Raw genomic sequence first — 28,000 nt, forward strand, 5'->3', positions numbered from 1 at the left:
AAGAGTTGTAGTCTTCAGTATTCTATCCTATTTGGTTAATGTGACTGAACAGGCTTATCCTGGGAGTTCTCAGTGTTTTACAAAATTAAAATATTAGATGCTCTACCATAGTACTCACTTTTCATCATTTGCAAATTTAATTCCACTGCTTGTAATGGGATCAAGGAAGAACCAGTCAAACCCAGGGAAGTATCGATATATCTGAAGGAGACATAGAAACAATGTGTAGAAGTGTCAATTAAAATATGCACACGGAAGGCCAAGGTCAAGAGTTCAGAGGGTGCTGAGTGCCCAGGGTATACACCTGCTTCTTAAAAAACTGACCTGCAGCCACTGTCCCTCTGTGCCCTGACCACAGACTCCCTGCTCAAGAGGATCCTAGGCTGACTGTGGCAAGGGCTGCCTGCAAGCAGAGTTGCCACACCAAGAAGAATAGGGGCCCATAGAGCTTGGAAGAAAAAGCAATACCAAAGAAGTACGACTGAAGAGAACTCTTGATCTACAACAGAGCAGCAGGAGGTCAGGTGGTGGGCTGACACAGCCACTCCAAAAAACAGAGCCAGGTAGGAAGCAGTGGAATGGAGGAGGACTGCAGAAGAGCCCTTCTGGGCCAGGTATCACCCCGAGATACAACTGTGACAGCCTGGCTGCTGAGGGGATGTCTGTGGGGATGGAAAATGAGGGATTCACCAGCTCACCCCTGGATAAACAGCTCCCAGCCTGGAGCTGTACTAATATACTAGTATATTAGTATATACTTTTATATACTAGTATATACTAGTAGTATATACTATACTAGTATATATACTAGTAGTATAATACATATTATAATACTTTTTACTGTAATTTTATAGTAATTTTAATAATGAAATAAGTCAATTTTTTAAAATTTTATTTTGAAATAAGTCCATTTTTAACAAGATTTATACTTGCCACTGAGAATGGATGGCTCTTTGCTTCTTCACGGATATTAGTGAATGGAGATTCCAATATAAGAGCCTCTGGAGGTGTTTCTAGATAAGTAAAACAAAGAGAGAACTATGAGGTAGGCAAGAAGCCCAGACAAAACACAAGCTCTATGGCCTGATGGAGGATCTGTGGGAGGAATGCCTCCCCACCAAAAACAGTGGAACCTGGAGTGCCAGCCTGGCCAGCAGATTCCAGGCCTTCCCACATGATTGGCATGACAGAAACACCCATGCAGGGGACCTTCAGGTCCTCTGGGTTGCTTTCGAGATCCAGATCTGCTAAAGCTGCTTACTTGGAGCCCAGCCACTGGTGAGGCTGCACCAGCTGCTCAAGAATCCATGGGGGAACACAGACTTAGGTCAGCTGAGGATCTGCCCAGGTACTGGCCTCAATACCTTCAAGGGGGTCCGTGAGGACACTGGGCATGATCGCTGTGTTGCTTGCCCACACGCACCACTTTACAAGAACTCACAACATAGCCTGGAATGTAGCCAGCTCCTCAAACTCTGCCTGCCCTGAGAGCATTAGGAGCCTGTGCCCACACACCAGGACCCACATGCCACATGAACCCCTACCTCGCTCACAGAGGCGCCGCACCAGATTTGTTGCCACTCTAAAAAAGGAAAAAATAAGTTGAATTTTGACAAAAGCTCTTTTACATGAGACTGTTCCAATACTAGAAAGTGACAGAGAAGCCATGGGATCTGAGAAGCTATTAGTAGGGTTGTAGGAAAGGGGGTGGGGAGAGTAAAATGCTCCAGGACTGTGGGTGGGCCCAGCTGCTCCAGTCATCAGGCAACCCATCTAACAAAGATGACCCCCTCTGACAAAGAAGGTGATAACAGCCACCCTTCAAGCCCCCAAGGCGTGTTCTGCAGGAACAGCCTCCTTCAGGCTGTACAACACTGCCCCTCAGCTCATACTTGGTTGGAGTGTGGGCTGCTGACACAAAGGGACAGTGGGGACCACAGTTACCCCATCAGCTGAGAGGAGGGTACAGTCTACCTGCACAGTTCTGGGGGGGGGTCTTGCAGTCTCAGACCTATACTGGGCAGGTCCTGTGCTGACAGTCATGGCAGGATGGCCTTTTCTCCTCACAGGCCACATCTTTGAGGGCACACGGGTTATTTTCCCCACAATAACAAGCTAGGAAACCCTGTCCCAGACAATGCCCAGCCTGCAGGCCCTGGCGCAACTGCAATATGCTGTGTGATCACTTCAGTAGCAAACATATCAATGGCAGCATGCTATCCAAGGTAAACAGCAACTGGAGAAAGGGACTGCAGCCACTGAACTTGAATGAAAGGCAGCAGAAGGCAAGGCTGATGAAGGTCTTGGACCTCTGGGCACTCATATCAGTGGCTCTTTTTAGAAACACTGTGGACCTCATATCAGCTATTTAGGTGACACCAAATAGATATTAAACTGCTTCCTGTCTTGGCAGTGCTGCCTTCTGCAAGTTCTGTGGTAAGCCAAATATGTGCTATGTAGCCCGGTTGTTATAAATGTCTCTGGTTTTCAGTGATCAGAGCCACAGCACTGGGGCTTGCTGGCAGCACACCTAGTCCAAAAATGGGATGTGAAGCCCAGGTACATTTGGAACTTGAACTCCATCTGTTCTGCTCTGGTCTTTTCCCCGAGAGCACAACCTCAGACTGAGGAGAGTCTGCCTGTCTTCATTGTGGAGAGGGATACCACCTCACAACTGCCTATGTGTGTCTTGAGTCATTTCTTGGGTTGAGGAGTTAAAGTAGTTCAAACCCTGTGGTCTCTTATAGCACTTTGTCTCCTGCCCCACATTGGACAAGAGACAAGGCCTACTGGAATTAATGTTGCCAAAGGATCTGCAGGCACCCAGGGCATACTCGGGGAACCCAGGCTGGAAAGTCACTTCATGAAGACCTGCTCCCCTAAAGGCTACACCATGCTGGGAACTCTTACCCAGTGCCTAGGGAGTGGCCCCAAATATACACGGGGTTGTCTCCACTTCTTGCTTTGATCCAATCAAAAACATGGAGTGCGTCATAGGTCATGCCCCGCTCTGATGGTGTGCCTATTGAGTCACCCCAACCTGGGTGAGAGAAACAGAAGAGGAGAAAGTCAAGCCCCATTCACTGAACCTCTCAAGGGATAGGCCCACCCTCTCTTTCTTAATAGGCTTAGACCATTAGGGGCAATACAAGTCACCACAGTCACCATCTACAGCTCCACACACAGGGTGTCCTGACAAGCCTGGTCCTACTTCTACCTACTTACTCAAAGGCTGTCACACACTCTTGTTTGAGCCCTGATGAGTAGCAGTGCAGGAGGTGGTCCTGCCAGGACATCAGCCTCCCCAATAAGGGGCTTGCTGATGGCTGGCCCAAGATAAGAGGCCAATGAGAGATCAGCCTGCCCAGGGGCCCCAGAGCCCAATCCAGACTCTATGGCCTAACTTTGACCCTAGTATGAATAGGCAAGGGAGTTCCGAGGCAAGGCTCTGGGACACAGTGTAACAGGGTGGGTAAGGGGAATTCCAGGCTCCAGGCAACTCTGACCCAGGGAGGCAAGGGCTCTAAGCATTTGTTTGCAAAACAGAAAAGCCAAAGACATCTGCCCCCATTCTGGGTTCTTCCCAAGGGTTGTTCCAACCAGTCTCCAGGAAAGGTCAGGTGTCATTTCCACTAGCTCAGCAGTGAGTCATCATCAACTGATCTGAAAGTACCATAACTTCAGAAAGAACAGGTTCTGCTGCATAAGCAAAAACCCAGAGTAAATGAGCACAATAAGGCACCTCCCTGGATGTCCAAGACACCACATTAGGGAAGAAGTCATGTAAGGGACAAGGCCAGACTGAGAATCTCAGGGCACAAGTTAGAGGCAGGGACACAGGGACAGGCAGGAACAAAAAGATAGGGAGACAGAGTGACAGGGACAGGGAGAGCCACTTTGAAGCAGAACTTTCTCTCCTGCAGGGCTTAAAAATGAAGAAACTCTTAAGAACTGCTAAGAGAAAATACTATACTAGATACCATTTTTTGGTAGAAGCACAGTGGGGTAAAGAAGGAAAAAAACTGCCCCTTCTCATTATCCTGAGGGATACAGAGTAGAGCAGGAACAGAAAACCCTATTTAGCATGGAGAAAAGGATGAATGGGTGAACCACTTTTTAGATACTCATTTCAGAGTTTTTCCCAACCTAGAACGTTCAACCTGATGGAATAATCCTCCATGAAAGCACAACTCTTGTGGTAGATAGAATAATGGCCCCCAATGAAGTCTATATCCTTATCTTAGAACCTGTGAATATGTTATATGGAAGTGAGGCAGGTTAATAAGAAACTAGGAAAATTTTCTGCCAAGTGGAATGAGGAAACTGAAACAAAATGGCTCAACAAATGGTAAAACAGCTCAGCAATTAACAGCCAGTTGGTAAATCACAAGAATATCCTTCCTAACCAAAGAAATCCAAGAGAAGGTGGTTTTAAATTACCTTTGGGAACTGGATTTAAAAAAAAAAGGTAGAGCCAGACTAATCCAAGATAAAGGTACAACTAACCAGAAAACCACTCACGCCCCAGTATACACTCACTTTAATATATCAGCATACTAAATGACAAACCCTGAAATCTAATGAATATTCTGTTGAGTTCATCCCCTGGGACCTCCCCTAAAATTCTGGCCTATAAAAAATAAAGAACACCAGTGCACTTTCTTCTTTGAGCATGCCTGTGCCCCCCTTTCCTCAGGCATGAACTTTGCTTCTATCTTAGGCTCTAAGAGTCCCAATGAGACTTGTACCCAGGCAGCTCATCTCTGGTTCACCCCTTGAATCTGTCTCCATGGGCTCTTCCTTTGCTTCACTGCCACAAGCTTTAATAAACTTACTCTCACTTTCACCTGCCTCATATTTCGACATTTTTCTGCCCAAGTCAAGAACCTGGAGGTCACCTGACACTTGAAAGGTCCCAGACTGTGCTAGGGCAGGGCCAGTCCACTGTGCTGAAGTGGTCAGGAAAGAGAAAGGGAAATTAGGTTGTTGCGTGAGTACTGAGACTGCTAATCAGCACACCTTGAGATGAAAGAGTAATCTGGCTTATCAGTGTGGGCCAAAAGTAATTTCAAGGGTTTTTATAATGAAAGAGAAAGACAAAAGTCAGGGTCAGACTAATGCAGATGTAAGGGGCCAATAGTCAAGGAATAAGGGCAGCATTGAGAAGCTGGAGAAGGCAAGAAACCAGATTTTCCCACAGAACTTTCTGATGGAACCAGCCTTGTTAGCACCTTGATTTTAGCCTAGAGGCTAAAGATTTTGGACTTCGGACCTCCAGAACTGTAAAATAATAAATTTGTGCTATTTTACAACATTAAGTTTGTGGTAATTTGTTACAGCAACAAGAAGAAACTAACATAATACCCATATCCTAGGTGTGAGGATATGGACAATGATCTCCAAGGTCAAGGTAAGCCAGCAAGCAGCCTTCAGCTATTTGCTCTCTCCAACTGAGGACTGGGAATGCATATACTTCTCACACAGCTGCCATTAATACAAAGTATTTTCCTGGTTCATTGAGGTAGAATGTTCTTAGCTTACATCAAACTGTGGGTTCTTGATCTCTTCAGTGATAAGCCCTCTGATTCATTCAAGAAAGAAGAAATACCCAGGAGGCAAAAATAAGAATCTTCTCTCTTGCCCTGGCTGGCGTAGCTCAGTGGATTGACAAAGTGTCGCAGGTTTGATTCCCAGCCAGGGTACAGTCCTGGGTTGCAGGCCATAACCCCCAGCAACCGCACATTGATGTTTCTCTCTCTCTCTCTATCTCCCTCCCTTCCCTCTCCAAACATAAATAAATAAAATCTTTAAAAAAGAAAAACAATCTTCTCTCTTAAACAGTTCTTTTTCTAATGTCAACAAGACAAGCTCCCCTGAGCATAAAATTTGTATGATGTCCAGCTGCAGAGAAAGTCTGAGTCCAATAAAGAAAAATGACAGAATCTTCTAGTTGCTCAGAGGACACACACTGGCTGGGGTTCCAAGTGCCAGTGCCTCCCTACAAGAGGGACATCCCTGGCATCTGTACTCAGGACACTCATTGAAGAACTTGTCCCCATCTACTGCCTTAACACAGTTACCACAGGTCAGAAACCTGCTAGATATGTCTGAGCCTCTCAAAGTGATGCCTGCATATCAAACATTAACTGGAGGAAGTGGGAGGGCCAGGAGATATAATTTCAAAAGAACCCTCACCTCTGTAGTCAAAGGTGACCACATGGTAACCAAGGGAACTCAGCACCTGTAAAGTGAAAAATAAACATCTGGGCAAAAAATCCACACATCTTGGACAGAGGGCAACTTGCCACTAACTAAATCCATCTTGATTTCTGTATGCTCTACACACAGGGAAAACTTAATAAAGATTTGTAATCGTGTTGCCCCATTCCCAGTGTGATCTTATAAAACCCAGTGCCAACTGCTGCTACTGGATACACTGATGCCCTCCACCCTCAGCAACATGAGGAAAAAAAGCCTCCCTCTTGGCTCAGAGCCACACTGGCACCTCTGCATTCAGGGGCTCACAGATAATCCCCTCTTGGGCAGATGTGGGGGGGGGGGCTCTGACAACCCATCAACCCAGAAGGAGGTACTGCTAGGACCTAGCATATTTCAGATTTTAAGCTTTCACTGAATCTTTTCTGTTATTAAAAAAAACCCCACAACATCTAGACTAGGTGATTTCTCTCATTAGATCCCTACTTACAGCCTCCTTCCTCCCCTACCCCCACTCACCAAGGTAGTTAGGGTGTGCCTAAAGTTATGTGGAAACTGCCAGACACCAAGTCACTACCCTGCCTTTGCTCCTTTCTCCTTAGGCTGCTCCACTGCATCCTTCTAGCTCCCAACCTCCTGCAGATCCTACCCTCTCCAGAGTCACACCTGTTCCTGGTGTGAACCATTCTATGAACAGAAACTTCAAAATGGGACCCACAGTTTTCCAAGCATTCCCCTTTCCTGACTTGGTCTAATCCATACAAGGAAACAAATGCTCCACAGCCCAGAGCAGTAGCCCCAGTATGATGGACAAAGCAGTGTCCAAATAGTACATATGTTCCCACACATGTGCTTATGTCTCTTTCTGCCTTGCAGCAAATGCAGATACATGTCTCAGAGGGTGAGAAAGATAGGCATAGTGCCACTGGACACTGGTAACAACTGCACATTTCAGGCTCCTAGACACAAACAGCTGATGAAGATGAAGACCAAGTAGAAGGCAAGGTCTACATGCCTGCTTGCAACAGCCCCCTTTGTGTGGAAAGACCAGCTAGGCTCCCACTCAATGAGCCTGGCATCTAATTTTTTCTTTAACCTGTGTTTTATGGTTTTATTTGTATTCATTTTTATTTTTTAAAAATATATTTTACTGATTATGTCCCATTTTTTTCTCCCCTCTATTCCACTCTGACCTGCACCACCCCTCTCCCCACCAGCACTCCCCACAACCTTAATTCATGTCCATGGGTCATACATATAATTCTTTGGTTTCTCCATTTCCCATACTATTTCTTAACCCTATCTACTTTCTACCTATCATTTATGCTTCTTATTCCCTGTACCTTTTCCCCCATTCTCTCCCCTCCCTACTTGATAACCCCCCATGTGATCTTCATTTCTGTGATACTGTTCCTGTTCTAGCTGTTTGCTTTGTTTTTTTCAGGTTCAGTTGTTGGTAGTTGTGAGTTTGTTGTCATTTTACTGTTCATAGTTTAGATCATCTTCTTTTTCTTAGATAAGTTCCTTTAGCAGTTCATATAGTAAGAGCTTGGTGATGATGAACTCCTTTAACTTGACCTTATCTGAGAAGCACTTTATCTGCCCTTCCATTCTAAATGAAAGCTTTGCTAGATAGAGCAATCTTGGATGTGGGTCCTTGCCTTTCATGACTTGGAATACTTCTTTCCAGCCCCTTTTTTGCCTTTAAGGTTTCTTTTGAGAAATCAGCTGATTGTCTTATGGGAACTCCTTTGTAGGTAACTGTCTCCTTTTCTCTTGCTGCTTTTAAGATTCTCTCCTTATCTTTAATCTTGGGTAATGTGATTATGATGTGCCATTGTGTGTGTTTCCTTGGGTCCAACTTCTTTGGGACTGTCTGAACTTCCTGGACTTCCTGGAAGTCTATTTCCTTTGCCAGTCTGGGGAAGTTTTCCTTCATTTTTTTTCAAGTGATTTTCAATTTCTTGCTCTTCCTCTTCTCCTTCTGGCACCCCTATGATGTAGATGTTGGAATGTTTAAAGTTGTCCCAAAGGTTCCTAAGCCTCTCTTCATTTTTTTCTTTTTTTGAGTTCTTGTTTCTTCACTCTGTTCCAGTTGAATGTTTATTGCTTTCTTCTGCTCCAGATCATTGAGTCCCAGTTTCCTTCCCTTTACTGTTGGTTCCCTGTATGTTTTTCTTTATTTCACTTTACATAGCCTTCACTTTTTCCTCTATTTTGTGACCATACTCAACCATTTCAGTGAGCACCGATTACCAGTGTTTTGAACTCTGCCTCTGATAGGTTGGCCATCTCTTCATTGCTTAGTTCTATTTTGGGAACTTTGATCTGTTCTTTCCCTAGGGCCATACTTTTTTGCCTTGGTGCAGCTGTTATGTTGTAAGGGGCAGATCCTTAGTTATTCAGCAGGGCAGAGCAACCCACATTGCTGGGTTGTGGCGCTGTATTTAGGGGAGGGGTAGGAGAGGGAACAGTGCTGCTTGCTGGGTTCTGGCTGGCTTTCAGTCACTTCCCCATTTACCCACAAGCAATTTGGGCACTTCTGGTGCTGATTTCCAGGTAGGTGGGCCCTGTGTACACCTAGGACCCTGTGGGTCTCTCCAACAAACACTCCTGTGAGGCTGGGAGTTTCTCCCGCCAGCACAACCTCCACAGGCTTTTTTCAGTCAGAGGTTTTGAGGCTTTATTTCCCCATGCTGGAACCCTGGGTTGCGTCATCTGTCTCACTCCCCAATTTTTCTTCCTGGTTATCTTCACACAAATGTGGGACTGCCCAGTCCCCCAGCAGCTGCCTTGCCACATGTCTCTCAGCCCTGATTTCTGTCTCCACCCCTCCTCCCAGTCTGGATGACTGTTTTTTTCTTTAACTCCTTGGTTGTCAGACTTCTACACAGTTTGGTTTTCTGGCAGTTCTGATTATTTTTTGTTTTTAAATTTGTTATTGTTGTTCTTTTGGTTGTATGAGGAGGCAAAGTGTATCTACCTATGTCTCCATCTTGGCAGGAAGTCCTTGAAATCTGATTTAAATGCAACCAACACCCTATGAAGGTGAGAAACTTTTGTGCTAGCCTAATTCCTGAGCCTACAACTTGGGAATAAAGTACAGCTCCTTAACTACTCTGTCCTCACCATTCCTTTTATATATGAGTAACACACAAACAAGTTTAAACAGCTTTTATGTAATCAGCCAATATCTATCATAAGATCCACAAGGTTCATTTATTGTGATTTTAGAAACTATCCTTGGAGGCAGCATTGTAAGAAGCACTCCGCGGTGGAGTCATCCACAGAAACAATTATCTGACCACCGTGATTAACAACCAAAATAGTAGGGGACTCCCGTCTGTTCATGCCACCTGGAAAGAACAGACACGACGACACCTGGGCAATGCTTCTTCTGTTATAGACCATGTGGACACTGTTCTTGTTATACACCACCTGGACACTACTTCCTCAGTCATACACTGTGTTGACACTGCTCAACCCATCATAGACTGTGTGGATATTACTCTTTCTGTCATAGACTGTGCCATCTTCACCTACCTTGTAAAGTTCCACTCGGTGGTCACCTCCTCTAAAATGTCAGGGAGAAGGAAACAAGAATAGGTGTTAATGCATGTTCTTAAAGAGGCAGGCCCAGGGTCAGTACTGGAGCTTTTGGGTCTTTACTGACTTGGTACCCAAAAACATACGGGGAGGGGTGGGGGGCATTGATGGTGGAAGGTGACGTCCTCCTTGGGATATCCTAAGTGGCTCCAAGTTTTTTGCTAGCAATACTGTGCCAAGCAAGGAATACTCTCAGTATTTTGGGGATATATGTTAATTATTATCTCATTTTTATTTTTGACTAGGTAATGCATATGTATGGTACAAAACCCAGAAGACACAAGAGTATACACAACAAGCCTCACATTCCTGCCTCAGAATCCAGCCTCTTTCTCAGTTTGCTAGTGTCCAGGGACCAAGTATAGACAGAACAAAGGCACTTCTTCACTTACAGACACACACCCACAGGGATCTGCCACACACACCTCTGTCTCTTACTTTCACTCAATAAATCACAGCCTACTCTCAGTGCACTCTTTTTAGTGGTGGTCACTTTGCTCATCTCATGGTCATTTGGCTCTTTGCCACCTGCTGCTGACTTAAGTTTTGCTGCTGTAGACAGCCTGTGATGTCCTTCCACATATATGTGCCCCACATATGGGACTTGTTACTACACAAGGAAATGCTAGTCAAAGGTGTGCAATCATAACCTTGACAATCACTGCTAAGTCCTTCAGATAAACACTGCTGAGGTCCCTTGCCTTTTACCCAGAGTATGTGAGAATGGCTATCTCCCAGCTCCTCACCAAAGATTAATGTTTTTGTGGGCACTTTATTACTGAGGCTAAAATAGGGTATCACACATCTGAACTACTTCACATCTGTATTCTTTGTCCAAGGACCACCTATCTCTTTCTACTTTCTTTCCAATTGCTGGTCAGTTGTTACTGTGGACAGACAGACTCCATAGTGGGAAGGAGGCTGCTTCAGGACAGGAAAGCATGTTGGCAGGAGTGCTCACCCTTCTCCAGACTTTGCAGCTGTTTTCCTTTTCCTAAAAAAGATTTTACTTATTTATTTAGAGAAAGGAGAAGGGAGGAAGAAAGAGAGGGAGAGAAACACCAAAGTGTGAGCGATACATCAATCGGTTGCCTCCTGTACTCCTCCAACTGGGGTGGGTCTGGCCTTTGACCCAAGCACGTACCCCAACTGGGAATCGAACTGGCGACACTTCACTTCACAGGCTGGCACTCAATCCACTGAACCACACCAGCCAGGGCTGTTTTCCTTTTTTATCACAAGCGTTTTGGCCATTTTGGATGTGTATGTAGGTGTAGGGGAGGGCATGTCCTTGGGAAAGACAAGGACGAGATGAGGGAGGAAACCAATATAATGCAGAAATAAAAATACAAAGAAATGAGTTTCAAACCAGAAGGAAAAACTGCACAATGTTTTTCATTATCTTTGGAAGAGTTCATGGTGCCTCTTATCTAAATTTTCCAAATTCCCTACCTTGAACAAAAGGAAGGATTCATGGCATAACATAAGGGTGGCAGGAGCCAGGAGAGTCTAAAGCTCAAGGAGTGGCACAGGTGTGGTCAAAGAGTAGGGGTGGGAGAGATCTGCAACATAGCAGTTTTTGGGACAGTGGGAGGGAGTAGCAAACCTTTCAAACTCATACTATTCCTTTAAGCCTGAAATTATAGGCAGATATTGTCTTATTTACCACGTGATTGGCAATGCTTAACTGAAACTTACTAATGTAATAAATGACAAAATTCTCTCATTTACAGAACAGCTGTTTGTAGCAACTTGCTCTTTAAAATGTCTAAGAGAAACCCTCCACAGCTTGTCCCAGACATGGATAAAAGCAAATAGCCAAGTGTGTTCATGATTCAGTAAGGAGGTACCTGTATTCCCCTGGCTCACAAACCATCTTGTGGGCCACACTTCCTGGACTTCCTGCATATCCTCTGCATAGTCCCCTGTCCAGACACCCACTGGAAGGGCCTGCTTTCCCTTCCAGAAAGGCCTGTGTATTGTTCCCTTTGCAGGTTCTTCCTATAAAAATGACCACCCCCTACCCCAGCCTGCCACCATGGCTAAGGCACCAAGCAGTGGTCCTGCTTCTTGCCAGCTCCATGCTGTCTCTCTCACATGACCTAGGCCGCTGCAGCAACAGTGACTCTCCTGGGGTTTCAGGCAATGCTTTGTTCAGAAAATGCATCTTCTCTTCACCCTCCGCCAGCTCTCCCACAGAGACTCTTCTGAGCAAGGCTGACCACATGGGGTGGAAGAAGCCCCCTTAATACCAAGGATGGTGGTAGCTCCAATCTAGATAGTCTGGCGAACATGTCATCAAAGTCACTTTCGAAAAAACACTGGGGATAAACCTGGACAAGAGCTTACCAGCCACAGACAGTTGTATTTCATCACTGGCCCAGCAGGATGCACTGGCACTGCTGGCTTACAGCTGGAGGCAGAGAACTCACGAAAGTAACCAGGACCTAACAGCATGGTGGGGCCACCTTGGAAGATGAGCCTGTCTGTTCACACTCAGCTGGGATCTCTGTGCTGGACTCCCCTGTCTTCAGCTATCTCTCCTTCAATGCCGACCCTACTTCTTCTCAGCACTTGCTGCCCTTTTTAGGAAGTATTCCTCCTCCTCCAGCAGGGCATGCCTGTCAGCAAGAAAGTGCCAATCTACCTGCTATCTTCATACAGGCTGACAGATGCTGCTATAGAACATGAGGCAACTTTCCTCAGGGCATGCTGGGGCCCTGAAGAGTCATACCACCCCTCCTTACCCCTCTGAGGGACCACCACTTCCTCACCTGCTGAGAAATCTTGTTCCTTAAATCAAGGGCCCTCAGACTGCTTGCTCTTTAAATTACATTAGGAAGAAGGATACATCTGGAGCACCTGTGTCACTCTGACAGCAATGCAGCCTTCTCCATCCCACCCCAGTCAGTGTGAGCTATAGATAAAAGGTTTCTGATCAGAATTTCCCACATCTTATTAACATGGCGGTTCCCAAGGAAACAGGGTCTGGGGCCCACTTGGCACACAGCCCTGCCTTGTTCTGAGCCTGTGGGAACACTACTTCATGTAAGTTTCACCTAGACCCCACTCCCTGGTTCTGGCAAATCCCATAGGAACTCTGTCTTTTCTTCTGTTCCCCTATGTTCCCGCTCCCTCTTTGCAGTGGGTCATTAACTCGACTACACCAGCACCACAGGGAGGACATACACATGGGCTCTTCTCCTCACCGAGTGCCTGCATTCCCGTGCAGATACAGGATTATAGGGTAACTAGAAGCCAAGGCATCTTCATACCACATCTGGTCCTTCCCTTGAGCGGTCTTCCACCAGAGAGCGGGAACAGTGTGCCTGGAAACAGAAGCAGAGGGAAACAGCATCATCAGATGGTGATGAGTGTTGAAGGAACAACTGTGTAGCTCAAGTCATAGCTGAGCAGACAGCAGAGGACCAGTAGGCTGAAGAAGCCAACTGTCCCTGTCACTAGAATAAATAACTACTGAACTCAGAACTCCAAGGTGCAGGGATAGCTTTTGATGGCTGAATTGGAGATTTCCTGACTTGTAAATGGACCTCTGTTGAGCCACAGAGGCTCACACTGGTAGCAGTTACCAGGGATGTGGGGCCAACTGTTTCTCCAGTAGGAACTGGAAGCTCGGTGAGGAAAGTTGCCACCTGGATAGATCACCTGGGACTAGCACAGAATGGGCATTTAATAAATATTAGCTAAACAGCAGCATTTCCCCTTGATGTGGACCCCGGCTCATGGGGTCCGCCACATTGTGGATGAGACTAGAGAAATTCACACGGACTACTGAATCCTGTGGAGGAAAAGGGACAGCATGGCTTCTCTTTCAAGAAGAGAAAAAGCCTCAGAGCACCTCAGCCACTCTCTCAAGGGAAGAGTGCCCCGATCCTTTTCCTTGACAAGCTTTTATTGCTTTTTCTGAGCATATTACATGATGGTCCTCACTTACTATGCAGAGGTTCATTTTAGGTGGTTACTTTTTACAGAAAACAAAGGAGAGGATGTCGCTAATCACATCACAGAAGAAGGATATTTGCAAATGCAAAGGGAAAAGTGGTTGAACTGGTTACACTCGTCCTTGGAAGGTTTAGCATAGATTTTAGGAAGTTACTTTAATGATATGCAGTAAATGTTTGCTCCCTCAATTCAGGGTGAGGGAGTTTTAGCAAAAAAGCAAGTCTCAAAGAGGCCTAGGTACAATGCAGGCCTGAGTCCCCATGGGAGAACCTATCCACCGTGGGCGTGGGTCCTTCCTGCGACCATGCCATGCAGAATAGTCTCCTACATCCCCTCATACCATATTCTTAAGCTGTACACAATTTAACTCAGTGTACTTAAGATAGTATCATGTTGTCACATGTGCTAATTCAGCAACACTAATCTTTAAGAGCTGCACCAGAATCCTGGCCACCCTTAAAGCACCATTTGTAATGTACAGCACATTCCCAAGCCTGCTCTCAAGCTGTCTGAGAGCAGACCCATGTCTGCTGGAGGAGGTGTCAAAGGCTGCTCCATTCCATGGGTGAGCTGACACTCAGTCATCTCATTCCACACCTGACCAGGGTTTCAGAAGCTCAGTCTATCTGGCCAAATCCTCCTTCAAAGAAATGCTCCAGTTAATCTTAACTCAGAACATGTCATATACTGTTAATCACTGGGGAAAATTTGAATTAATAAAGTTTTTCTGTAAAACTTATTTAAATTAATTAGGAAGAATCTTTACAAATACTGTAGCAAATGGTCAGTTTCTTATTTTCTAGCTCTTAAGTTTCAGCATCTCATTTCTAATGTATCTTTTGACCTGTTCCAGAGATCACATTTTAGGTGGTTCTGATCACTGTAATTATCACTCTCCTACAATTACAAACTTATGGGATAGAAAGGTATATTTTAAAGTTGCTGGGGGCTGATGTACTTTCAGTAGCCAGCCTACTACAAACTTGGGGCCCCTGACAAAAGCCCAGGAAGCTCACAGTCAGAGAAAAGGAGACCTATTCCTGGGATTCTCCTCCTTCCTGCCAGGTGGATAACTATGCCTATGGACAGGCAGCTGAGAATGAGCTGATGTCCTAGATCATGCTCAGATTTCCTCTAAGCCTTTGCTGGTGGGAGGATCTGATGAGGAACCTGGTAGGGCAGTTGGTGAGCAGGACTTACTGCTGCCAAAGGGCCCACACTGTCCTCCCAATAGCACAAGACACAGGTGTGGGGCAGGCAGCAGATGACCACCAGTACACAGCCTGGCTGTCACTACCTAGAGATTTGTCCTTGTCACTAAATACAACTTTCTCGGGTAGCTGCTTTGAGAGCTTTCAGCCTAAGTATCAGCACCACAAACATCCCTCTGCAACAGGAGGAAGTTCATGAAGACTAAACCCCATGTCTTTAAAGCACAAACCCCCATTAAGCAGCAGGAAAGACAACCAATTCCTACCAGACAGTTCTAAGCAAAACAGGTCAAGCTTATGACTGAAGATGGAAAAGAAAAGTGCCCCATGTGCACAGAGTGGTTGACTAGAAATGACAAAAGACTTGAGAGTCCCAGCACCAAATGATAAGAACAAAAATTTCCCTTCTCATTTTATGTTCTTTACTCAGGACCATTATTACAGATGCGTGAACTTCCTCACAATCCACACTGGGAAGCTATTTACAGCATTTCATTTAAAAGCTTATCACGTACACAGTGGTCTTCTGAGACAGCAGGGAGATCATTTATGGCTACTGAAGAAGAAACTCAGATAGAATAAGGGACACCACAAAAGATTGGTCAATTTTAATTTAGTTGTTCAAAAATACCCACTTATCCACAGGAAACAAAACATTAAAACAAATAAGGACAAAGAATTCACAGAGCTGAAGTCCAATTCAAATCTATGGCTACAAAAAGTAAACACTAAGAAGACAGCAAAAACCATGATTACCAACTGCCAAAGTGCTGTATGTGAAAAGAAATCAAGCCATTTTCAATATCTAGACATTCCTTTCTATGTAAAGAAATGGTGTATCTCAAACTTGCACTCACAATTCTATGTTTATACTTTCTTTGTTTCTAGTATTTTCTTTTCTCCTAGAAATAAGGCTCTCTACAAAAAGCAGTCTGGTTCACAAAGCTGTTTGAAAACCTCAGAAGAGTTTGGTGCTCCATTAGGATCAACTTTAGCAAAGCTCTTTGCTTTGGGAATAAAGCAGGTGAAGATAAAGATGTGCATGCAACAGTTTCAGAGACTGCTGTCAAGAACAACACTGGCCACATGGTGCAGGACCCCCCACCTGTCCCCTAGAGAGTTCACAGAGTGGGTGCCTCAACCCTCCAGCCACTTGCCCAGACACTCACCAAACTCCAATGGTCACGTCTTCCTCTGGTTGGAGGTAGTAATTACAGGTGTGATTCAAACCTTGATCCTGTGGTTTTTTCAAGTCAATGAAATAGGGAACCCTCACTGTGCAGGACAAAGAGATGGAAATCAGTATTAGTAGGGGTGGACACACATGCATATAGCAGAGGTGAAGCTCTCAGAAAAGTGCCAAGGCTTTTGCTCTGGCCTCAGGTAGGGTTGTGCATGAGCCTTCACTGGGACACTGAATGAAGTCTACAGAACTTCCAGCACGAACAAGATCTAATTAGAGACAGACACACTGAAGATTGTTCAAGGTGTGGGAAGATACATATGAGGAAGGGAAGATCCCTGAGAGACCTGAGGGTCAATGCAGGCATGAAAGAGGCTGGAGACAAGGCCAGTGAGGCCTCCAGAAGCAGCTCAGATGAGTTGCAACTGAAGGCTGGAGCCAGGGTGCTGGTGGGAGGGATGGTGGGAAAGGTGACAGGCGGATGTTGTTCTGGAGCTGGAGCCAGAGGACTCAGCCAACTGAATGCAGATGTGAGCCAGTTAAATGGGATTCTGAAGTTTTTAGTGCTGTCACTTACCACAGAAAAAATGGCAGAAGATGAGGTGTGGGTACAGGGAAGTGGATGAATACACAGAACCCATCCAGAGTTGACTGCTGTCAAGTGGGCAACAGAGTAGGAGCCCTAAATGTAAAAAGTGATCTGCCAATCAGGCCAGATTCTGTGATGTGCCACACTATGGAAATCCTGGGGCCATTAGACAGATTAATAAGGGCCACTGACTGGAGGATTGCAGGTAAGTGAGAAGGGCAGGGAAGAAGCAATAAGATCACAGTGTGTACTGCATAATTCCACAGTTATTGAAAAAGAAGCAAACAACATCAACACCAACACCACCCATGTGTGGATGGAAAGAAATACAGAAAAACACATGCCAGGCTGTTAACAAAATTGTGTGCGTGTGATGCTTAATTTTTCCTTTATATTTGTACCTTTATTGCTTGTGGCAAACATATTTGAAGATATGGGGATACACACATGCTCTTTCCTCAAAAATTCCCTGAGCAAACATTTCAGACCATGCAGTGAGACAAATCCTCCCACGAGTGCTGCTTTTTGTACCTCTAGCTTCTTAATCCATAGCTTCCCCAAGAAGCAGGCTAATTTCTAAAAACTTTAACTACTTCCTCTCAAAAGAAAAATGGCGTCACATTTCCTAGTGCTTCTACTGCGTCAGTACCATGTTGTTTGTGCTCTCACCACAGCACCTCTTGTAATCAGCACACCATTCTGAGATAGGCTGATACTACTGCAGTTTTATATTTCTTGTTAAGTTACAGCTCACACAGGATAGAACTAGGATTTGCACCTAGGCACCCTGACACCATGGCCCACACTCTTGACTAACTGGACAGGAAGTAAGAAAGGTAAACTGGTTCTAATCCTCACTGGCTCCAAGTGCCCTGTTATGTGTTGGCTTGTGCCTCTTACCCCAAAAGGATATACTGAAGTGCTCAGAATGTTACCTTATTTGGAAATAGGGTCTTTACAGAGATAATCAAGTTTGTTAGATAGATCTTGATCCAATACAACTGCTGCCCTTATCAAAAGGGAAAACTGGGACTCAGGGAAAGAAAGACAGAAAAAGGTATGTACATACACAGGGAGAAGGCAGTCATGTGACAAGGGAGGCTGAGACTGGAGTGATGTGCAGCTACAAACCAAGGAACACCATGAATTGCTAGCTACCACTAGAAGCTGGGAAGAGGCAAGGAAGAATTCCACCCACACTCAGAAAGCATGGCACTATTGACACAATGCTTTCAGACTTCCAGCCTCCAGACCTGGGAGACAGTAAATTTCTGATGTTTTAAGCCCACCCACAAATATACGGTATTAGTTACGACAGCCTGGGAACAAATGCAGTCATGCTGTGGAGTTTAGATTTTACTCTGGCAATGGGACTCAGAGAAGGCTCCTGACCAGAAAGCTAGTGAAGGACTTCTGTTTCTTGCACTGTTTCAGATGTAGACACCTACTCCTACAGTCTCCACTTTGGCCCTTTGTTCTAAGCTGTGGAAGCTGAAGGCTGAAGCTGGATATGACAGTTCCTCATGACAACTGTGAGGTGAAATGACTTCTTCAATAAAACTCTGAGTATCCTAACCCGATGTCCACTGTCAACCTTACACTCCGACTCGCTTAATCAATTCTGCTCCTAAGGTGGAATTACCTACTCCCAGCCCCAGTGTCAAACAGAAAGTGGGTGTTGCCAAGGGCTGAGGGCACTTGGCTTCTGTTGGCTCAGCTTCCAGGCTTTGATTGGCTCTGTATCTGGAGAGAAAACCACCATGCTGTGTACACACCACCCCAGAGCTCAGGACTGCTCCCTTGAAAAGTATTTACAAAGGTTAGCAGCTAATCCTGAAAGCATTCAAACCATAGAAATCTAGGAACTGAGGAACCAGATTCTAGAACAGACTCATTCTACAAAGCTTGTCTTCCAGTTCACTTTTATTTGTGTTTTAGAAACAACTGTAAAAAAGGAAGCAGTGAATGCATCAAGTGCAGCAAATGCTGTCCATGCATCTCTCCTCCACTTAATGGAGATCCCTGATCACTCCTTGGGGTCAGTGACACAGCTCTAGAAAGAAGTATGGCTAGAGGAACCACATGGCCACTACTGGTCTAAGTGAGCAAAAATGCACAAAGCAAAGGAATGGTGTTAAGGGGAAGAGGATGCTTGGGATGGCCTCAGAAGGGTCAGAGGGTCTGCCTGGACAAGAACACAGCTCACTCCTGTTGGCCAGTAACAGGTAGGCTATGGGCCAGTGTGATCATCTATCTACCTTGGTCACAGTGACTCCAAGATGCTGGCTGGAGCCTACCCTCTGGGCCCCTTCATTACACAAAGGGTTGGAGCAAGGACAGAGCACAGGAACTATGGGTGAGGCAGCTCACTAGGAGTTACAAGTTTCACCTCACACAAAGCTTCAATGTGTAGCCCAGGAGCCAATACACAGGCCCCTGTGCCAGTGAGCCAGCAAGGCCCATCCAGCTGCCGGGACCCAAGCTTTTCCACCTTCGTGTTTTTGCATTATCTACTCTCTGGCCACATCTACTATTTATTAGCAACCACAACCATCAACAGGCATACATTAGAAAGGACGCTGCACAAATGGTTTCCAGTGAATAACCAGTGAATCAATATGTGAATGAAGGGAAAAAATCATATTCTGTCTTCCTTTTCTTTTAAACTAACCTTGAAAATATGATAAGGTGAGAGACTGAAACAACTTAGTTACAAAGGCCATTTCTGACTGCCTGAAGATTTTACTTATCGAGGCTATAGCTCATTCTAGTTACTGAGCAAGGAGCAACCCTGAAACACTGAATGATGTGTAGAGTCAACAAGGGGAGAGCTGGGAAGGCTCTCTGGGTTTTATCAAATTCCAACTCCTTGATGCAAGCTGTATGCACTTCCATAAGAAGAAAAGGAATAGAAAAAAAAAGGCTATTAGAAGTTAATAGGGACTGCTAAGGGAAAGCAAAAAGAGGAGGTTAAGGTCTGTTGTCCTGGCAATTGTTGAAGTGAATTGGCTGGCCTTTTGCTTTAAAAACAAATACATAACTCATATGTCTACCCTATTTTCGCAAAAAGCCCAAGGCAATGTGCAGAGAGTAGTAGTTCTGTGCAGGCCTCTGAACCAAAAAAATTCCTCTTCACCAGGAGACAGTTCTAGATCCAAGGCAAAAGAATTGCTGTGAGTATTGAGAAGCACATACTATGTTTATGTGGAAAACAGACAAGAGACCAACCGGAAATAAGTGACAATGTTAATAATTTTTTCAGAGTGATTTTCATTCTCTTCTTCACTATTTCAGTTAATCTTTTGTTTGATTTTAGAATGATCATACATTTTGCTTGTGAAAATATATTTAAAATAATGCCTTAAATCATAGGTGCTAAGCTCCTTCTAAAGCTTATTGATCTGACTTACAAATTTCGTTTCATATATATCTACTGTGAACTTAAGAATATCCAGTGGGATTTATTTAGACTTTAGGCCAAGATGGAGGCATAGGTAGACACACTGTGTGTGCCTTGTCGCACAACCAGAAGGACAACAATTATTTGGAAAAAAAAAAAAACAACCAGAACTGACAGAAAATCACTGTATGGAAATCCGAAACCAAGGAGTTAAGGAAAAACAACCATCCAGACTGGTAGGAGGGGCAGAGACAGGCAGTCAGGCAGAGAGGATTCATAGCAAAGCAGCGGTGGAGGACTGGGGCCGGCAGGGCTGCAGCTGGCCAGCAAGGTAGCAGCTGGTGGAGCAGGCAGTCTCACATTCACGTGTGGATAAACCAGAAGAAACACCTGAGAAGCCAGACAGACCTCGAAACCCCGGGGTCCCAGCACTGAAAATAAAGCTTTAAACCATGGATTGAAAACACCTGTGGGGGTTGAGGCAGAAACAGGAGAAACTCCCAGCTTCACAGGAGAGTTCACTGGAGAGACCCACAGGGTCCCAGAATGTACACAGGCCAACCCACCTAAGAATCAGCACCAGAAGGGCCCAATTTGATTGTGAGTAGCGGGACAGGTGACTGAAATCCTGCAGAGAGCAGAGCAAGCACTGTTGTTACCTCTCTACCCCTCCCCCCCATACCATGTCACAAAGCAGCAATGTGGGTTGCCCTGCCCTGGTGAACACCTAAGGCTCCACCCCTTATATGTAGGAGGTGCGCTGAGATTAAAAAAATGGCCCAAAATGAAAGAACAGATGAAAACTCCAGAAAAAACACAACTAAGTGATGAAGAGACAGCCAACCTATCAGATGCACAGTTCAAAGCACTGGTAATCAGGGTGCTCACAGAATTGGTTGAATTTGGTTGAAAATTAGATGAAAAAATGAAGGTTATGCTAAGTGAAATGAAAGAAAATGCACAGGGAACCAATAGTGATTGGAAGAAAACTGGGACTCAAATCAGTGGAGTGGACCAGAAGGAAGAAAGAAACAACCAAACTGAACAGAATGAAGAAACAAGAATTCAAAAATGTGAGGAGAGGCTTAGGAACCTCCAGGACATCTTGAAACGTTCCAACACCCGAATTACAGGGGTACCAGAGGGGGAAGAGGAAGAGCAACAAGTGGAAAAGTTATTTGAACAAATAATAAAGGAGAACTTCTCCAAACTGGCAAAGGAAATAGACTTCTAGGAAGTCCAGGAAGCTCAGACAGTCCCAAAGAAGTTGGACCCAAGGAAGCACACACCAAGGCACATCATAATCACATTACCCAAGATTAAAGATAAGGAGAGAATTTTAAAAGCAGCAAGAGAAAAGGAGACAGTTACCTACAAAGGAGTTCCCATAAGACAATCAGCTGATTTCTCAAAAAGAAACCTTAAAGGCAAGAAAGGGGCTGGAAAGAAGTATTCCAAGTCATGAAAGGCAAGGACCCACATCCAAGATTGCTCTATCCAGCAAAGCTTTCATTTAGAATGGAAGGGCAGATAAAGTGCTTCTCAGATAAGGTCAAGTTAAAGGAGTTCATCATCACCAAGCTCTTACTATATGAACTGCTAAAGGAACTTATCTAAGAAAAAGAAGATGATCTAAACTATGAACAGTAAAATGACAACAAACTCACAACTGCCAACAACTGAACCTGAAAAAAACAAAGCAAACAACTAGAACAGGAACAGTATCACAGAAATGAAGATCACATGGGGGGTTATCAAGTGGGGAGAGAATGGGGGAAAAGGTACAGGGAATAAGAAGCATAAATGATAGGTAGAAAATAGACAGGACTAAGAAATAGAATGGGAAATGGAGAAGCCAAAGAACTTATATGTATGACCCATGGACATGAATTAAGGTTGTGGGGAGTGCTGGTGGGGAGAGGGGTGGTGCAGGTCAGAGTGGAATAGAGGGGAGAATAAAATGGGACAACTGTAATAGAATAACCAATAAAATATAGTTAAAAAAATAAACAACTTTGTTGAGAACCACACTGTTCGAGATGGGAGATGTTTGAGAACTGAGGTTTAACTGTATTGTTTAATCATATTTTCAGGCCCAAGAGACTGTTACACTTCCTTTGATATCCAAATGGAAATCCACAGGCTCATGATTCACATTTTGAGAAGACAAGAATGGTGGTGGCTCCCCAGCAGCATGAGGTGAAACTGCCAAGTCACTGCTGGACAGTATTAGTGACCCCCACCTCCTCTGCAGGAGAAGGGGCACAGACAACTACCTAAAAATCTCCTTTAAGAACACCATGGTAAATGATCCCACTCCATGCAACAGATATATGGAAGAAAGAGTTAGGGACAGGCATCTCCCTGGGGGGCACAGGGCAGTACCACTGTCGAAACCATAGCCCTCCTCTTCTAGAGGGCTATGCCGTGGGGGCTGGAATAGGAGAACCCAAAGTTCTATTCCTGTAGAACATAGTTCAATTTCATTAGGAAACCAGCACAGCAAAATCTGTGGGCTGTGTCTAAAGTAGCCCAAATAATTGATCTGTATAAAATCAACTCAATTCAAGTATTTGCCTGGGCTCCACTGTGTGGTAGGATCCAGAGAGCAGCATGCCACACATACCTGCTGCCAGAAAGGCACTAGCCCAAGGTACCTGGAAGCCAACAAAGTTGGAAAAGGCATGCAGTGTCAATTCTGAATTCTGCCATCAGGAAATCTACAGCCCTGTAGCTTTGTGTTCATATGTAAACTGAAACTCTTTTGTGCTGGAGGGACTATGAACATTTAAGGGACATTATAGTCAGAAACACAAAAGTCCCTTGATTTTTATAATATGTTGTTAGCTCCTTTTAAATTTGAGCTTCTCACAAGTAACAAAAACTTAGAGATGATAAATTCCTAGAAATTCTGCCATTTCTGCTAGAAAAATCAAATGCCTCTTAATATACTACATGTATTTTACAGTTAAAAATTTTTAAATATATTTTATTGATTATGCTATTAGAGTTGTCCCATTCCTCCTTTCATTCCCCTCCACCCTGCACACCCTCTCCCACCCACATTCCTCCCCTTAGTTTATGTCCATGTGTCATAAGTTCTTTGGCCTCTACATTTCCCATACTATTCTTGCCCTCCCCCTGTCTATTTTCTACCTACCCTCTATGCTACTTATTCTCTGTACCTTTTCCCCCTCTCTTCCTCCCACTCCCCTGTTGCTATCCCTCCATGTGATCTCCATTTCTGTGATACTGTTCCTGCTCTAGTTGTTTGCTTAGTTTGTTTTTGCTTTTGTTTTAGGTATGGTTGTTAATAATTGTGAGTTTGCTGTCACTCTGCTATACATGTTTTTCATCTTCTTCAGTAAGTCCCTTTAACATTTCATAAAATAAGGGCTTGGTGATGATGAACTCCTTTAACTTGACCTTATCTGAGAAGCACTTTATCTGCCCTTCCATTCTAAATGAAAGCTTTGCTGGATAGAGCAATCTTGGATGTGGGTCCTTGCCTTTCATGACTTGGAATACTTCTTTCCAGCCCCTTTTTGCCTTTAAGGTTTCTTTTGAGAAATCAGCTGATTGTCTTATGGGAACTCCTTTGTAGGTAACTGTCTCCTTTTCTCTTGCTGCTTTTAAAATTCTCTCCTTATCTTTAATCTTGGGTAATGTGATTATGATGTGCCTTGGTGTGTGCTTCCTTGGGTCCAACTTCTTTGGGACTGTCTGAGCTTCCTGGACTTCCTAGAAGTCTATTTCCTTTGCCAGTTTGGAGAAGTTCTCCTTTATTATTTGTTCAAATAACTTTTCCACTTGTTGCTCTTCCTCTTCCCCCTCTGGTACCCCTGTAATTCGGGTGTTGGAACGTTTCAAGATGTCCTGGAGGTTCCTAAGCCTCTCCTCACATTTTTGAATTCTTGTTTCTTCATTCTGTTCAGTTTGGTTGTTTCTTTCTTCCTTCTGGTCCACTCCACTGATTTGAGTCCCAGTTTTCTTCCAATCACTATTGGTTCCCTGTGCATTTTCTTTCATTTCACTTAGCATAACCTTCATTTTTTCATCTAATTTTCAACCAAATTCAACCAATTCTGTGAGCACCCTGATTACCAGTGCTTTGAACTGTGCATTTGATAGGTTGGCTATCTCTTGGTCGCTTAGTTGTATTTGCTGTAGAGCTTTGATTTGTTCTTCTATTTAGGCCTTTTTGGTCTTTGTCGCACCTGTTAGGTATGAGGGGCAGAGCCTTAGGTGTTCACCAGGGAGAGGCAACCCAGTTGCTGGGTTGTGATGCTGTATGTGCTGGAGGAGTCCTAGAGGGAACAATGGCACTTTCTCTACTCTGTCGGGTTTCAGTCTCTTCCTCTGCTTCCCCCAAGCAAACTGGGCCTTTCTGGTGCTAATTCCTGTGTGGGTGGGCTTGTGCACATTCTAGGACGCCTGGGTCTCTCCAATGAACTCTCCTGTGAGGTTTCTCCCAGCACCTCAACCCCCACAGGTGTTTTCAATCAGTGCCCTGAGGCTCTATTTCCCGGCACTGGGACCCTGGGTTGTGTGGTCTGTCTCACTCCCCAATTTCACCTGGTTTATCTGTGTGTGAATGTGAGACCACCAAGTCAGCCAGCAGTCTTGCATGCAGTCCCTTGCTTCACAATTGCTGCCTCACTTCACAATTGCCACCTTGCTTGGTCTGCCCGTTGCCACCCCAAGCCCAGGGTCTGGCAGCTGCAGTCTTGTGCGTCTGGGATGCCTTACATGTCTGGTGCCATCACTTTTTGTGCCTCAACCCCTCCCTGCCTGACAGCCCAACTCTGCCCTTCCTACCGGTTTGGATGAATGTGTCTATTTTAACTCCTTGGTTGTCCCACTGTCATACAGTTCAATTTTCTGTCAGTTCTGGTTGTTATTTTGTTTCTAAATTGTTGTTGTCCATATGTTGGTTGTGCAAGGAGGCACAGTGTGTCTACCTACACCTACAACTTGGCCAGAAGTCCTACATTTTTTTTAAAGAAATTCTCACTAGTTTGATTTTTTTAAATTTGCATGATTTACTTTCTATCAGTCTTTTCTCTCATGCTGCTGCTGCTTTTTAAAAATATTTTAAGTATTTATTTTTAGATTGAGGTGAAGGGAGGGAGAAAGAAGGAGAGAAACATCAATGTGTAAGAGGAACATCAGTTGCCTTTCTTTTTTTTTAATGTTTTATTTTTCTTATTTTATTTTAATTGTAGTTAAAGGACAATTTTCTATCTTTTACTCCCATCCCAGCCCATTCACCCAGCCCTCCCTCCTCCCTCCCATTTCCACATGCCCCTAGTTTTTTATCAATGTGTCCTTTATACTTGTTCCTGTAAATCCTACCCCCTTTCCCCTGAAATTCCCTCTCCTCTGCCCTCTGGTCACTGTCAGCCTGTTCTCTATTTCAGTGTCTTTGGTCATATTTTGCTTGTTTCTTTGTTTTGTTGTTTAGGTTCCTGTTAAAGGTGAGATCATATGGTATTTGTCTTTCAGTGCCTGGCTTGTTTTGCTTAGCATAATGTTTTCCAGTTGCATCCATGCTGTCACAAAGGGTAGGAGCTCCTTCTTTCTTTCTGCTGCATAGAATTCCATTGTGTAAATGTACCATAGTTTTTGGATCCATTCATTTACTGATGGGCACCTAGGTTGCTTCCAGCACTTAGCTATTATAAATTGTGCTACTATGAACATTGGGGTGCATAGGTTCTTTAGTATTGGTGTTTCAGGGTTCTTAAGATAGAATCCTAGCAGTGGAATTGCTGGGTCAAAAGGCAGATCCATTTTTAGTTTTCTGAGAAAATTCCTACTGTTTTCCACAGTGGTTGTACTGGTCTGCAATCCCACCAATAGTGCACTAGGGTCCCTTTTCTCCACAAATTCTTCAACACCTGTTGTTTGTTGCTTTGTTTATGATGGCCATTCTGACTGGTGTGAACTGGTATCTCATTGTGGTTTTAATTTGTATCTCTCTGATAGCTAGCGACATTGAGCATCTTTTCATTTTTCTCTGAATCAATCCTCCAGTTGCCTTTCATGTGCCCCCAGCTGGGGACCTGGCTCAGAACTCAGGCATGTGCCCTGGTCTGGGATCGAACCTGTGATTTTTCAGTTTGCAAGACTGGCACTCAGTTCACTAAGCCACATCAGCCAGGGCTGCCCTGCTTCTAATGGTATTAGAATCACCTGGATGAATAATAGCCAGTGTACATACTCAAGTATTTTACATACCCTGTGCCCAATTCAGTATCATTGCCATAGCAGTGATGGACAACAGTTTTAGCCAACATGGTGTAGTACCCTATTTCAGATTTTCTCCAGTTTGGCCAGTTGTTGGTGAGGATCACCGGTTTTTCTTTGCCTTGTCTGATCATTTTCAGAGTATGCTTGTACCCCAGCATGTACTTTCCACTTTTTATAACAAGTTGGAGCCTAGATATGATCGACTGCAGTGACTACTTCATTTTTTTTGTGGCCACCATCTTTCTGTCTTAGGTGCAGGGTAGCCCCCAGCCAAGAGCAGCTGCCAAGATGACCAAGGGGCAAGAAAGTTACAGTTATTTTAAGACCAAATAAAAAAAACTTATTTTGGATTTATGAAGCATTAAATATTGATCTTACTATTTGTTTCTACTCCTACTGTTCCTCTTTAGAGCAGAAATTTTCTTTTAGCCAGTGGCTTCCAAGTTTCTATCAGTAAGTCTATTATAGAATTAACACCTCAAAGTAGAATATCAAGACACCTGCAGAACTGGGAGCACTTGTGTTACTACGGACAAGGGGTTCTAGAGCTCTATGACACACAAATCCCTAGTGCCAGCCATTCCTCTCCTAGCATGGACCAGGCCAATTACACATGGACTATCTCAACATCTCCTGTCAGTGTTCCCCCTGATCCTCAGGCTTTTCCTCCTCCCTCCTCTCTATCAACTGCTCTGCTGCCTCCACAGTCATCATCCTCAACTTCCCTAGCGTCTAGCTCTCAAACACATAAGGATCAAATCCACTCTTTGCTAACCAAGGGAACCAAAGAGCACGCATACAGGCTACCTCATCTGGTTCAAATGCTACACATACCCAATTTGAAGACCATCATTTATGGAGCACCATGTTCTATCCTGAAACCTCTAACACACAAATAGTCCCTTCCCTCCTAGCCTTATTTGGTAGGTATAAAATGGTGCTCCTTAAAAGGATTATTCCCAGAAACTATTTATGTTCTATTTCACATGCTTGATACTTCTGTATCTTTCCCTCCCACTTGCAAAAAAGTAAATATATAGCATGGGGAAAAAAAAAGAAAAACAAATACTTTTGGAACACACAAGATTCAAGATATCTCAAGGAGACTGCAACACTGTAAAGCCAGCATATAATGCCATAGAAACCAAAGTATATGTCAGTTTTTAAGTGACAAAAATATTGACTTTTTTAAAAGAAAAAAGGCCTTAATTATTATTTTTTAAAATGGCCATCTTTTGCCCTGGCTGGTGTGCCTCAGTGGATTGAGTGCTGGCTTGCAAACCAAAGGGTCACTGGTTGCAAACCCAGGGCACATTCCTGGGTTACGGGCCAGGTCCCCAGTAGGGGGTGTATGAAGGCAACCACACACTGATGTTTCTCTCCCTCTTTTTCCCTTCCTTTCCCTCTCTCTAAAAATAAATAAATAAAATCTTAAAAAAAAATAAAGTGGTCATCTTTTCCAAGGAGAGTTAACCTTCTAGACAAGTGACAAAGCAACTTCAACATGTTTACCCACCTCAGCTAAAGAAAGACCTTCCCCCAACCATGCAATAGTCATCTGTGTATACAAACGCTAGCCC

At 44.3% G+C, this 28,000-nt stretch overlaps 1 protein-coding gene and 1 pseudogene across 2 annotated transcripts in view; both read right to left on the bottom strand.

The window, feature by feature from the left end:
- ABHD12 (abhydrolase domain containing 12, lysophospholipase) overlaps positions 1 to 28,000 on the bottom strand; it is an 83,946-nt gene that overhangs the window by 5,075 nt on the left and 50,871 nt on the right. For both annotated transcript variants that reach the window (XM_045832847.1, XM_045832848.1), the window contains exons 3-10: positions 16,166 to 16,271; positions 13,032 to 13,151; positions 9,760 to 9,790; positions 6,196 to 6,241; positions 2,911 to 3,040; positions 1,545 to 1,582; positions 934 to 1,013; positions 119 to 201 (exon numbers count right to left, since the gene is read on the bottom strand). In XM_045832847.1, the coding sequence (XP_045688803.1) occupies positions 119 to 201; positions 934 to 1,013; positions 1,545 to 1,582; positions 2,911 to 3,040; positions 6,196 to 6,241; positions 9,760 to 9,790; positions 13,032 to 13,151; positions 16,166 to 16,271 (634 nt within the window). The remainder of the gene's footprint in view (positions 1 to 118; positions 202 to 933; positions 1,014 to 1,544; positions 1,583 to 2,910; positions 3,041 to 6,195; positions 6,242 to 9,759; positions 9,791 to 13,031; positions 13,152 to 16,165; positions 16,272 to 28,000) is intronic.
- Positions 16,422 to 26,659, bottom strand: LOC123814950 (annotated as a pseudogene).

This window comes from Phyllostomus hastatus, unplaced genomic scaffold (assembly GCF_019186645.2).
Source record: "Phyllostomus hastatus isolate PE091 unplaced genomic scaffold, TTU_PhHast_1.1 phas_contig_17, whole genome shotgun sequence".
NCBI lineage: Eukaryota > Metazoa > Chordata > Mammalia > Chiroptera > Phyllostomidae > Phyllostomus > Phyllostomus hastatus.